At 29.9% G+C, this 13886-nt stretch overlaps 2 protein-coding genes across 4 annotated transcripts; both read right to left on the reverse strand.

Annotated features, from left to right (window-relative positions):
- Positions 1-840: 840 nt before the first annotated feature.
- LOC127256454 (translocon-associated protein subunit alpha-like) lies at positions 841-5259 on the reverse strand. 2 transcript variants are annotated; one of them, XM_051282479.1, is made up of 9 exons: positions 5125-5259; positions 4311-4469; positions 3943-3993; positions 3619-3707; positions 2935-3012; positions 2635-2838; positions 1586-1657; positions 1345-1431; positions 841-1092 (listed from the first exon to the last, which is right to left on the reverse strand). In XM_051282479.1, exons 1-8 carry the CDS (start codon positions 5183-5185, stop codon positions 1381-1383), a joined length of 765 nt encoding a protein of 254 aa, XP_051138436.1. In that variant the 5' UTR covers positions 5186-5259; the 3' UTR covers positions 841-1092; positions 1345-1380. The 2 variants fall into 2 exon arrangements, with proteins under 2 accessions (XP_051138436.1, XP_051138427.1); XM_051282470.1 differs by lacking the exon at positions 841-1092 and having other exon boundaries at positions 1122-1431.
- A 3181-nt stretch (positions 5260-8440) lies between these two features.
- Positions 8441-12916, reverse strand: LOC127256474 (protein XAP5 CIRCADIAN TIMEKEEPER). 2 transcript variants are annotated; one of them, XM_051282512.1, is made up of 12 exons: positions 12628-12916; positions 12264-12329; positions 12107-12171; positions 11893-12005; positions 11214-11292; positions 10973-11049; positions 10834-10895; positions 10590-10721; positions 10366-10419; positions 9485-9550; positions 8832-8906; positions 8441-8730 (listed from the first exon to the last, which is right to left on the reverse strand). In XM_051282512.1, exons 1-12 carry the CDS (start codon positions 12796-12798, stop codon positions 8680-8682), a joined length of 1011 nt encoding a protein of 336 aa, XP_051138469.1. In that variant the 5' UTR covers positions 12799-12916; the 3' UTR covers positions 8441-8679. The 2 variants fall into 2 exon arrangements, with proteins under 2 accessions (XP_051138469.1, XP_051138460.1); XM_051282503.1 differs by having other exon boundaries at positions 11214-11301; positions 12628-12915.
- Between the last annotated feature and the right edge of the window lie 970 nt (positions 12917-13886).

Consider the following 13886-nt stretch of genomic DNA (forward strand, 5'->3'; position numbering starts at 1 on the left):
AAAATAAAACCGAGACTATCGATTTGAAATTGATGAAAATGACAATAAAACTAAACAACAAAAGTATTATATAAAAATATACTCCCTCCGTCCACGGATAAAGTATACATTTACTTTTGGTGCGAAGATTAAGAAATAATAGTATTTTAATTATAGTGGGTAAGTAAAAGTAGTATAATAACATTTTTGCCCTTGCTTTTTGATATAAAAATAATGATATGATATAAAGTAAGGATATTTGTTGAAAAAGATGGAATATTTAATGAAATTGTTACTTTATAATTGAACATCCCAAAATAAAAACATGTATATTTTGTAGCTGAACGGAGAAAGTATATTACATGTATATTTTGTAGCTGAACGGAGGAAGTATACTGTGAATTATATTCCGCTCTAAAATGAGCACATACTGTTTTGTATAAACTATTTATTGTATGGTGCTAAAATCAAAACAAATTGTGCTAAAATTAAACTTATATTTTATTACATGTAATTATAAAATTTTGCTATTAGAATATTTACTATATACTACTTTCTTTGTAATTATTTGCTTAATGAGGTAAAATATATTATGCTGAAACATAATTATATATTCTACAAACATCAAATCAAACACTTTTTATTTTTTATACTATACTAAAAATCAATTTTACATTCAAAAATCACTTCAGCACCTATTTATATCGCATCATACAACCATTCAAATTCAAAATTTTTACTATTCAAATCCCAACTCCCAACCAAACACACCCTAGATTTTAACACTATTCATCAACAATAATTTTTTTAAAAAATATTTAATCAAATGCCTACTCTTTCATTGAATATCAAATGAAATATTAATTATTTATTATTCCCAAAAGAACTATATCAACACATTTACTCCGACACCATAAAACTTTTGCAGCAACTATGCATCAGATATAAGACTATTTCTAGACTTTACATAATGAAAACAAGAAATGGTCCCAACGCTACACGTACCAGTTATTGTTAGGACAAAAACTCAAACTAGTCCCCGCTGAGTTCCGGCGCAGTGGAAGCATAAGATGCACATAACCGAGCAGGCCATGGCTCATTGAATTTAAAATCCTAATTAAGGGAGCTAAAAATATGAACAATTAATCCGAAAATGACCATAGTTTAATAATAAAAAGGAAAATTTCATGGTTCTACAAAAATGTTTGAATGGCCGTAGGTTTGGACATGAATAAACTCAGATATCACATTCGTATCTAAGAAAAATCATTTACTTTTTCAAGTTTCTTCATGTCAGGGTAAATATATGTAGGCTCTAAATTGAATTACTAATTCATCTTTTCAGGTTGTGTGTCGAATGAATACCTAATGATTTGGTGGCGATCACTGTCTCTATACTTTTTACTTCTTCTTCTTCGATTTGTTGGACTGAGACTGAGAGAATGCCGTTCCCTGAATATGCATCATATCAATCCACACACATTAGCTGCTGTTAATGGAGGCTTAGAAATTTCTAGAAGGTTCAATTTTGGAACGGCATGGCCATGGATGTGGTGACAGTAGTTAAGAAGAAAGAAAGAAAATCGGGAGTTTTAGATATACAAACCTGTAACCATTCATCAAGGGAGGCATCGGTTGCTTTTGTTCCAATTTCCACCTTTGGTGCCCTCTTGGTTTTCTAACAATTGAAAAGCATGAATAAGGAAACTGGCATTTATGAAAACCCACACATACACATTGAGATGAAATAAGACAGTAATATTTACTCCCTCCGTCCATAAAAATTATGTCACTGCTCTTAGGCATGGTCGTGAGCATGGAGACTAAGAAATAATTGTGTTTTAATATAAAGGTAGGATAGATAACAAGTAAAGTGTGCATATTATAAAAAGTGTATCAAGGAGTGATAAAAATAAACAAATAAATAAATAAATAGTAAAGTAGGTTGAAAAAGTGATGCAAAACATAGTTATCTATTAAAATAAAAGTAATAAAATTATAAATGGAAAGCTTTTTACTATTTTGGCCGACAATAAAAAAAAAAGACATAAATTTAGTGGACAAAAATAATACTCCCTCCATCCAAACTCAATATCCTATTTTAACCATTTTCGTTCCTTCCACTCAAAAGTATCCCTTTCTTATTACGGTAAAAATAATATATATACAAATACAAGAATACTCAACGTTTACAAAAATAATCATTTCTTTTGTATTTATAAGAGTAAAAATATTAAAATTATCTTATACACTTCACTAATTAATAAAATTATATTAGTTTTTAATCCACTATAAAAATAAAAAAAAAAAAAAAAAGGTACACTCCATTGAGACTGAGGGAATAATAAATTACAAGAAAGAAATATGGCAAAAAATTGGCTGAATAAGTACTACTGAAAAGACCGAAACTAGACGTGATATGAGCACAGGCTTAAGACAACTGTGATTAAAATGAATCAAGGAAAATCTTAGGCTACTGTCCCCATATTGCGATTGATAGTAACAATAACTCTAATCCATGACATAAATGATAGATAACGATTTCTCAATCCATTTCTGCAACCAAATCTTTTCGGAAATTCGCAAACCGTCTTTGAGAGTTTGGACTTCAACAAGCATGTCTAGAAATTTGTGTGCATGCAAAAACATTCTTACCTTGGAGAGATTTTGAACCTGGCTACGTATCCATAATCCTAAAAGACCAATAAGAGCAATTCCAAAGAATGCCAACAATGCAGACTCAACACTGAACAGATCGCCAGCCTCAGCAACTTCAATTGTCCCATTGTAGAAAGTGTTTTGGTATGGGTATTGATCAATCTCATAAACAATAGTCCCCACAAGGTCAAATGTGCCCGACTGCAAGATGACAGTGAAAATGATAAAATATTAATGGAAATGCATCCCGGGTAAAAGGCACAGTAGGAATGAACTTGCTCTCAGAAAATTAAATACCTGAAAGAATTTGCTCACAGAAAATGCATAAGGGAATGCTGCTTGGGCTGATGGTGGAACTGATGCGTTATTAAAAACCTGGAATAACAAAATACATATGTAACTAACAGAAGCCGACAGGGTAATTAGATTTGACACAAAAAAGTTAGACATAATCCAAAAAACTTATTTTGAATAAAAATTCTACATCCAGTAAAATCATTGAATGCTAAAGCTCAAACTATTTCCTGCAGAAATGACGCACAATAAAGGATTCAGCATTTTATCAAAAAATTTTAAAACCAAATGACCACATTGATGAGCATATACAAAGAGGCCCAAAAAAACAACACAATTTACAAAGTTAATATTTCACAGGTTTTGAGCAATAAGGAATGTTGATTTTCGGAATTGCATATGAAAAAGCTAGAATTGCTGGTCCTACCGAAAAAACACGAAAGAACAAAGCTCATATTTATCTGAAAGACAGTAATACATTTGATGGTAACAAAGCCTAAATAATACACAATGAACTGTTGAAAAAGTGGTTCAACAAAAAAGGATCACTTCGGAAATCCAATCATTTTGTCATCACTACATGATGCTTACTATCATTCACTGTCCATGCTACTTATTTAGTAACAATTTTGTAGATGACAAAGGCTATGTGCTAAAAACAAGTTGAGCAAAGTAAACAAGGGATACCTGGGCCGTAAGATTTTGAATAATGTACTTGTGATCATAAGGAAGATGCACACTAGCCTGAACAGCGATAACCTTAATATTTGATTCCCCTACAGTTATGACAAAATATGATATATTTCAATTAGCTCTACCATTTGCAATAGTTTGTATGTAACAAGTGCATACAACTCGAAAAAAAAAAGATTGAAAGAATACAATGGCTTACAAATACTACATGCGATAATAAGGTACTTCTATTATAAACAATAAGCAAAATCAAAATTTAGATAAAACTATTCACCAGATTGGGCAAACAGAGCTGGTGTAACAACTATATATTATTACCATCATTTTTTAATCCAACAAGAAGCTCACTTTCTTCCCCAGCAACTACAACTGCAAAAAGAAAAACCAACTTTGAGCTGCAGATCAAAAATCAACAATGAAAAAGTGTGCTCACCCAACAAATTTTTGGTGACACAATTCCCTATGAATTACAATATATACAATATTATATATTTTTTCTATCCACTCAAAAAGAATTAACATTTCGATACAAAATATTATTATTTTTTATATCACTAACATGCTTTACCACCTAACATAAAAAAATGTACACATCCAAAAATACAAAGTGAATAACAATTTAAAGAAAAAAAAAGAAAAGAAAATCAGTATAAATGATGATACAAGAATTCAACAAAATAACTTACGTTTTGATGGGTTTTTAGGGAATAAACAAGTCGTTTCCACGCCCGGGGCTGGGCTAAAATTCCCATCATCATATAGTACATCATCTCCAACAATTCCAAGATCCTTTGCTACCTCAGATGATTCAACATCTGCATCAGGGTCCGGCTCGCATATTGCAACTGCCAATACATTATACAATAACATCCAGGGATTATTTCGAGCCCGCTTGGATAGTAAAAACCAAGTATTTGACTCCAAAAGAAAAAAAAATACAAAATAAATCTGCATCTTAAAAGATAGATCCAAACATAGATAGACGAAAAACTGAACACCAGCATCTACATATCAACTTTTCATAGAATTCCTCCCAATAGTGAATCTCCAATCTGACTTTCAACAGTTTCTCGATATTGGCATAACTTCAGAGCGTCAATACTTCCAATATTTGGAAAAACCGATATTTTATAAAATACATAAATAACAGCACATACACTAAAAGTGTTCCATCATTTCCACGACAGAAACAACTCTTCAGCCAGCAACAACTAAAATCCCAAACATCCGTAGACCAAAAACTGAAGATTACAAAAACAACGATCAACGCAAAATCAAATAAGCCAAAGCAGTAACGATATAACTCAATTACAAACATATTTACTAAATGAAGAACGATGATGAATCCCTGATCTGATACAATCGGTATCAGATTACGCCAAAAGGAAAAAAACACAAAAATCTCAAACAATTCGAGCATCAACTCAAGCAACGAGTAGAGCAAAATTAGGAACAGTAAAATTCAGAATTAAAAATAGAGATCTGGATCTGCATAATTACCTTGAAGAAGCGTCGATGAGAGAAGGAGCAAAGCGAGGAATAAGAAAACCCTAATCGACATTTTCCGGAGATTTTTGCCCAAACAACAGAGTGGAGAAAAGAAATTGCCAAGTTAAGGATACGAAAGGAAAAGGGCGGCCAGTTTATAGGCGTTGACTATTCTCATCGGGGGTAAAAATGTCAAATCACTTTACCCCTGTCAGATGAAATTTCTCATATTAAGAATGTGTGTTTTAGTTTTGTACTGCCATGTAATTTGGATGTGTCATTATCCACGTGGGAATTTAAATAAAGTATTGTAAATAAGTAATTAACAAGTCTATTAATAAAATAAATAATTAAAATTGAAAAAATTTAATAATTTTATTAAAATTATAAAATATAAAATTTAAATTATAATTAAAATATATAATTATATTTTAAAAAAATAAAATGACAAATTATATGGGACAGACTAATATAAAAAATAAAAATAATTTATATTGGACGGAGAGAGTATTTATTTGATTTATATATTTGTCATCATTTTGAAATAAATAGGATTTAATTTTAAATATATATTTGATTGTTTATAAAAATTAATTTTAATATAAAATATTATTTTTTTTATGTTATAGGTATCATTTTATACTTCATTCGTCTTGCCATAGATGACTTCATTTTCTTTTTGTTACGCCCCACAAAAGATGATCCTTTTTCATTTTTGGTAAGTTTATCATTCTTAAACATACTTAATAAATATAAATTAAGGACCATTCAAAACTCTTTTATTTCTATGTCTCTCCTCAATTAATAAATATTTTTATATACCTTTAAAACTCTCATTTTTTATAAAACTAATTTATGGTAATGATAAATAAATAAATATATTTTTTTATTCATTTGTATTATATAAAATTTTATTATCTGCAAAATGATATCTATATTACATATATTTTATTGAGATATAATTTTAAAAATATTTAAAATACCAACAACACTACACATATAAAAAATAATAAAATATTATTTTAACTTATTATTAATAACTTAATAACTTACACTATTTAAAATATCGTGTCCCTAACAAAAAGTTTCATCTTTCACGGGGCGGACGGAGTATATTTTACATAAGAATTTTTTATACCAAAATATTAAATACACAAAAGATGTTAGTAGTTGAGTTATTTTTAAATAATTTTAATATATACTTAGACAATATTTTATAAAATATATATATATTTCGTAAAAAATGACCTGATGGTATTGGGGTTGGACGTGTGACCGTTACTTGTATGTCGAGCCTAGTTTAATATATATATATATAACTAATTTTAATATAAAATTCATATTTAATATTCTATGTACTATAAGTATAGATGTACTCTATTTAACTAATTTAAATAAGAAATTTATACAAATAATTTTAAATACAAAGTAAAACCAAACAAACCTTCTGTGGTTGTATAATTTTTTTTATTTAATATGCTTCAGCTAATTTGTTTATTTTAGTTTGGGACACGTAAAGTAAAATAATATTGCATAATTAATAAGTATATTAGTAAAAATGATTAAATAGTTAATTAAAATAATATATATATAAATTATGAATTTTAAAATATAATTAAAGTGTATAATTATATTTTCAAAAAAAAAAGACAAATTATGTAAAACGGACGGAGATAGAAAGAGTAAACAGACTAAATGAGACCGAAGGAGTATTAGAAAAGTGAAGGATGTATTTGTTTTATGAGATATTTGAAAGGGTATTTTTTTACTTTAGGTATGAAGAATTTTGTAAAGATTATAGAAATAATTATTGTGTGATATATAATATATTTGGAAAAATATGTGTATATTTTGTTGTTAAGAAAACACACCCCACATAATTTAGAAATAGATTGGCTGAACAAAGCAAATATTTTGTATTAAAGTATGGGTAAATTGTATAACACCCATTTTGTTTGGGTAAAAATGTTAAAAACACCTTTATTTTATTTATAGCGTGAAACTCTCTTGTGTTAATATAAAGTTTGTACGAAAAAACTATTTTTTTCAAAAATGATATTTGATTGTAAATATGAACTCAATAAAAACAAATTTTATATAGATAAAAGAGATAAAATATCTTTCCGATTTTAAAAAAAAAAAAAAAAAAAACAGAGATAAAATATCTTAAAAAAATAAATAAATAAATAATTTATTAATTCTTCATTTTATAACTTTTTAAGAAGAATTATTATCTAATTAATAAATACTTATTTACTTTATTCAAATAAAATTATTTAAGATATTTTACGTCTTTAATTTGTATAAAACTTGCGTAATTTAGATTTTATAAATTTGCGTAATTTAGATTTTATTTAGAATTAAACATCAGTTTTAGACAATGGGGTGTTCTGTACAAACTTTAAATTGGCATAAGGAAGTATTTCATACATTTTTACTAAAATACAAAAGAATGTTGGAGTGTTTTGTACAAACTTTAAATTGGCATAAGAAAGTATTTCATACATTTTTACTAAAATACAAAAGAATGTTATACAATCTACCATTGAAGTATTAACTTTTTCTAAATATATATAGAGTAGATAGATTTTATATTTTTCCCGTCCACTCAAAATCTTCTCAATTTTTTATTTTAACGTGTCCACTCAAATCTTTTTATTTTTATTTTATAGTAAAATTATATTCCACATAAATATAAAAATCTTTATTTTATTATCATATTATTACTTTTACAGAAAAAAAAAAATAAGGATAAAATTTTCTTTACATATATTATTTTCACTACACTTCAATAAAATACTAAAGGTATGTATGTTTTGTTTTTACTTTGATTTTTTTTTTTTTTTATATGAAATATAGAAAATTGTATAAATAATATAAAAATAATGAATAGTATAGTATATTAATATTTTTGTTAGAAAAACAATGTCTAATATACCTAAATTTACATATCCTACATATTTGCAAAAAGTTATCATTTCTATCATTTGTCTTGTATACTAATAAGGAAAAAATTGAATGAATAGAAGGATTATGGGTAAGTCCACAAGCTTTACTATTCTCTGATCATCTCAAAACAAACACATGTGGGTGTGTTTGTTTGGGAGATTGGATTTAATTTTCACTATTCATCCTATTTTTTTCCCCCAAAAATATCAAATCAAACACTTATTTTTTATTTTTTATATTATACTAAAAATCAATTTTACATTCAAAACATCACATCAACACCTATTTATATCACATCATACAACTATTCAAATTAAAAATTTTTACTATTCAAATCCCAACTCAAAATCCAAACCCAAGACAAACACACAGTAAAATATTGGTTGGTAACTAGTAAAATTACTGAGACTAGTATAATTCAAACGAAAAGCTAAAAAGTTCAATCAAACTTAACAAGATGAATAAAGTCAGCCATCATTTTCTATTTCAATATATGGGAAAAAGCAAAGCTTGATAGCATACACATGAAAATTGCAATCTCACCATCAAATGAATATTATAATTAGAGCTGATATGAAAATGTCGTACCCTGCTGCGATGCTTGATTAGATGAACGAGTCAATCCCCGTGGATTGTGTATCGTTCCCATTTTTTGGTTGGGTCGTATATCTACACAGAAAGGGAACCGGAATGGGGATTGGAAGAGTTCTTGTAGGATGGATGTGGTGAAATACGGATTTGTGATTTGTTTGCGAGAAAAAATGAATTACCTCCCATCTCGAAGCCGGAAATATGTGCTTGTTCTTCTCGTACCAATGCCTCTCCACAACTTTACCGGCATGAGACTGTTGATCAAACAAATAACTTGGATTTACATATCCAGATACAAGTATCAATTATCGTAGTAAATTATAAAATGTTCACATTACACATGCCAATGTGTGTGTATGTTTTCAAGCTTGTTTTTGTTGGAATCTACTGTAAAATATTTTCTCTTAAAAACTATCACAACCAATATTTATTCTCCAAACACCATCAGTCGTTTTTTGAGCTCTTGACACTATTCATTAACAATAATTTTTTTTCAAAAACATCACATCAAATACTTAATTCTTTCTCACAAAACAACCCTAAACCTTTTACTATTTCCAAATTTTTTCATAACTCCCAAAGTCCCTATCTAAATGGAATCTTACTTCTTTCAAATTCAACATACTCCAAAAACATCTAAAACAATCCAAAACTTGAGCAAACGAACCTATTTTGGTGATTCATCATTCAATCATAAATGGTAGTTGAATTGTTGCCTCTTTCCGTATCACTTAAATATCAAAGTTTTTAAGGAAAAGAAATCGAATGATGAATGGAGTTATCTATTCTATTAGGAATTTAGGAATCAAACTTTTGTAGACAGAGCCCTTACCTCATCCTTCTCGATTGTAGCATCAGCGATGGTGCGAACATCCTCATGTACATCAAAGTGGAAAAGCTGCAAGTGAAAACAAAGAACAAACACAAATTGCATTCAAAATCAGTATCCCACTACACGTAAAGAGTCTCATCGATCCTTAAGATTCCCGCTTCAGAAGTAGGTTAATTTCCCTAAAATTAATGAAGTACAGATAGAAATATGATCTATTCACTTTAAGGTCAAGTTAATATAAAGCCATACTTACATCTGCGTACAACAATAATACAATTTCACAACAAAAAGAAAGATGAAATAAGACTGCAAACATCGATGGGATCTCCCTATGAAGACTAACTCAATTATATAGAATTCTTAAAAACCTCCTATGTTTACAGAATAATTGTATCTCTAAATACCATCCCAGAAGAGACTTAAACCCTACAACATAGACTAAAGTCATAAATCTTAAGTGAAAATATTAATGATTCAATTTGCTTTCTTAATTGACCATTTTGTTTATTAGTGTACTTCTTTTAACTTGTTTAGTAGTACAATGATATAAAGGACATGTCAAAAATCTGATAACATTTATGGAAATTATGGTAATGTTAAAAGATAAAAATCAGGTATGAAGTTATACATCTCACAGAATTGGAGATAAAGTGAACCTAAACTGCTGAGTGCTGATATCTGTGAAATTAATGGCCAATTTTCCTCATATAAAAAATGCTAATGAATGTGATGAAAGAAGGGAGCGGGAGCATGATGCAATGAATTACTTCTTAAAAAATTATATGAAAGAAAGACAGCATTTCACAGGTAATATACTGAAAGCAAAATATTTCAAAATTCAAAATAAACAATTGGTTTGAGTATGAGAAAAAAGTAGGTACCGGTCCACTTTTCCCTCTAGCCTTGTTCACAATCAGCTCATAAAAACTGTGTTGCTGCAATATGAAGAAAAACGGAGGGTAAATTATGAGGAGGCAGAACACATATATCAATTTATGCTTTTCTCAACTGATCTGATTAAATGATATTATATATTTATATGAAGGTTTCATCTGTGAATTAAAAAAATAAAATTGCTACTCCGAGATGGCAGTATCAGTCTTACATGAGGAATGATGAGATCCTCCTTCACATAAAGTAGATTCTCTACTGAAGCGGTCCGAACCTCTCGGAATTCTGGAGCAAGTTGTTGCTGAACAGCACGGAGAAACTCACCAATTGTATCACCTTTACGAACCTGAAAGATACAATGATCAATGCCAACAAAAATCCAGAATTCGGCTCAAGCACAATTATTAGCAGTGTCAGGTTAATTCCTTAAATTAAGAAAAAGACTAAGCATATATAACCTGAATGACTCTCCGATGACCAGTCCCATCCCAATAACTATAAGTAATCTCAAGAGGCTCATCTACAAGGTAAGAAACATACTTAAATTATAACATATACAAGAACATTGCTCCATAAAGCGTCATAGACAACACTAACTTTTGATTTGTTCTTGCTCGCGAAGCCATTGTTTTCGCAACCTTTCACGCTCAGCTTGTTCCTCAGCCTCCCTCTCACTGTAAGAATGTGCTTCAAACTCAAAAGCCCAGGATAAGTAAAGTATACAGAATTGTAGGGAAAAGATTCAGATGACAAATGGTAGATACTAGATATGCAATATGATACATAAGTATGGAAGGCGATTATTAAGGTAAAAAAAGAAAAGGAAGAGATTACACACCTATCTGGCAAGAAACTGGTTTCAACTGTAGGATCTTTTCCATATTTCCCAAATTTTTGGCGGCTCAACTTCTCCAATTCTTCATTCCCTTGCAATAAAGATGAAATAGCGCATCAAGGGAAATGTACACAGAATTAATCATTCCTACCCATCCCCAAAAATCATCATATAACATCTACATTTCAGCAGCACATTCTAATTGCATCTTAGCATGCACGTAGTCATTAATACTTCACAGGTAATGTTATTTTATAAATTAGCAATCAATAATTGCTTCAAGGAGCAGAATGGATATTGTTTGGAGGGCTCATACATCCTACAAACTATAACTTCATACACTCCACAAAACCTGCATGCCGATATATCCTATGCAATAGATAATTGACCAACACATTCCAGAAAAGGAGATGAAGAACATAAAAAACCAAATTAAGCGTACTGCAACAAAACACTTAGAAAAGTATCGTGATATCTTCTGCTTAGAAACCAATTCACCAGAATTCCAGTGACCATGAGCCATGGCAAATGTATACAATCTACAGCACATGGAAGGGAGATTTTAATCCATAATGCAAGTGATGTTTTTTTTACAAATGTAACATTGAAATCTTGCTGAGTACAGATACATAATTAAATAAAACATCATAAGAATAAGAACAAATTAAGCTGAAATTCTTACTATTTTCTTCCTCCTCATCATCGTTATCATTCTCAAAATCATCAGAAAAAGATAGTCGAGGGTCAGCCTTTATCTTCCGCTTCTTCAATTTCTGTAACTGAAGCTCTTCTTCTCTACAAGAAAAAAAGTGGAGATCAGAACAAATTGTGAAGAAAAATTTTAATTTTAAATATAATAATGAGAAAAAAAAAAAATTCATCAAAATATAACATACTCCTGCTGCAACTTCAGGAGTTTCTCCTTTTCTTCTTCTTCTATTTTGTTTTTAATATTCACCCTCTGCAGATAAATAATTATAGTGAATTCAACGACACAAACATTCAAAGAAGAAAAGGAGGGGAAGAAAACCAAGCCTAAGGAACAAACAATACCTTTTCAACATATTCTTCTCGAGTAACCAAACCAACAGTCTCCTTCTTGAATGCAGTCTCAAGAATCTGAACAATGAACCAATATTTGAATTTGACAAAACAGAAAGTAGGGAAAACAAAAGCAAAACGACCCATCATACTATTGCCGGACAGAGTCAGACTTTATCATAGCTTGAGTTATATACAACATTAAATTATATTAAGCTTGCTCTGGAGTGTAAATTTCGGGCTTGATTTCATTGTTCAATTTCAAAGTTAACAATTTCAAGCACTACAAGCCTCGCATCCTCAAGGCTTTTACGAAAAAGAAATTGTCTGCTACGGCATCAGATTGAAAAGTTTTCGAAAGGAAAAATAATAGTACCTCGGAGGTGCTGGAACCGAATTGGAGGAGACCAGGTTGGCCTTTGGAAGCTGCGGTTTTGTTCTTGAGTTCTTGGATTTTGCGACGCTCGGCTTCTCTCTGCTTCTCCAGGCGTCGAATACGAACGGCGTCCTGCGCTGTCCCAACGTAGCCGTCACCCATACCCGCCATGGTAATGCAGAGCAGCGAACAAACTAGGGTTTGGGTTTGGAGTTTCCGATCGAATTAGGAATCGGGAAGAGAATCGACCATAGTCGGGGACTGGGTATGTGCAATTTACAATTTCTTCCTCAAAATAGAAATCGTGTTCTTTAACAGCGCGACTATAAAATTAATTGTTGTAAAATCCGTGTTTTTAAAAAAATAAATAAATAAATAATTCATGTTGGTTCAATGTTATTGACTTGTTTCAGTTGTATTTTTTAATAATATTTTATTACTGTATATATAGTGTCAGATGTAAAAAATATTGTAATACTCCATCCACTTCATATATATTGTTGTAATATTATTATAGAATTAGTCAATAAAAATACTAATTATTTTTACAGTTAACTATTATTTTATATATTGTATAATATTATATATATATTGTATATAAATATATGTAAATAGATATAAGTGTGTATGCGGTATGTAAATATAATATATATTAGATAATGTATCTATGTATATATATTATCTTTGGTGTGTGCGTTAGTGTTAGTGTTAGTGTATATGTATATAATGATATAATAGTAATAATGATAGGAGAGCAGGGTGAGTGAGAGCATGAACGAGTGTGTTTATTTCTTTTAATAACTGACATATATATAAGCAGATAACCTCAACAAGAAGGCAAGGAAAAGCATACATATCTAATACGTAGCACTTTCATGGGTGTTACGTGTATAACACTCTCCCTTGGATGCTTTTATACAGAGAATGTGACTTGTTAAAATCTTACTAAGAAAAAATCATGTGGAACAAAAAAATTCTAGTGAAGGAAAAAGAGTACACCATTCTTGTATCAATTCGCTCCCCTGATCTGAGCATTATTTGAGATCCCTTAACCGACGCATCCTAATTTTCTTTACCAGTTTTTCAAATGTTGCCGTCGGCAATGCATTGGTTAATATATTCGCGAAATTATTATCTGATCGAATTTGCTGCACATTAATTTCACCATTTTCCTGAAGATCATGAGTGAAAAAGAATTTTGGTAAAATATGTTTCGTTCTATCTCCTTTGATGTAACCCCTTTTGAATTGAGCTATACA

The sequence above is a fragment of the Andrographis paniculata genome, unplaced genomic scaffold (assembly GCF_009805555.1).
Source record: "Andrographis paniculata isolate CXL003 unplaced genomic scaffold, ASM980555v1 Contig12END, whole genome shotgun sequence".
Classification (NCBI taxonomy): domain Eukaryota; kingdom Viridiplantae; phylum Streptophyta; class Magnoliopsida; order Lamiales; family Acanthaceae; genus Andrographis; species Andrographis paniculata.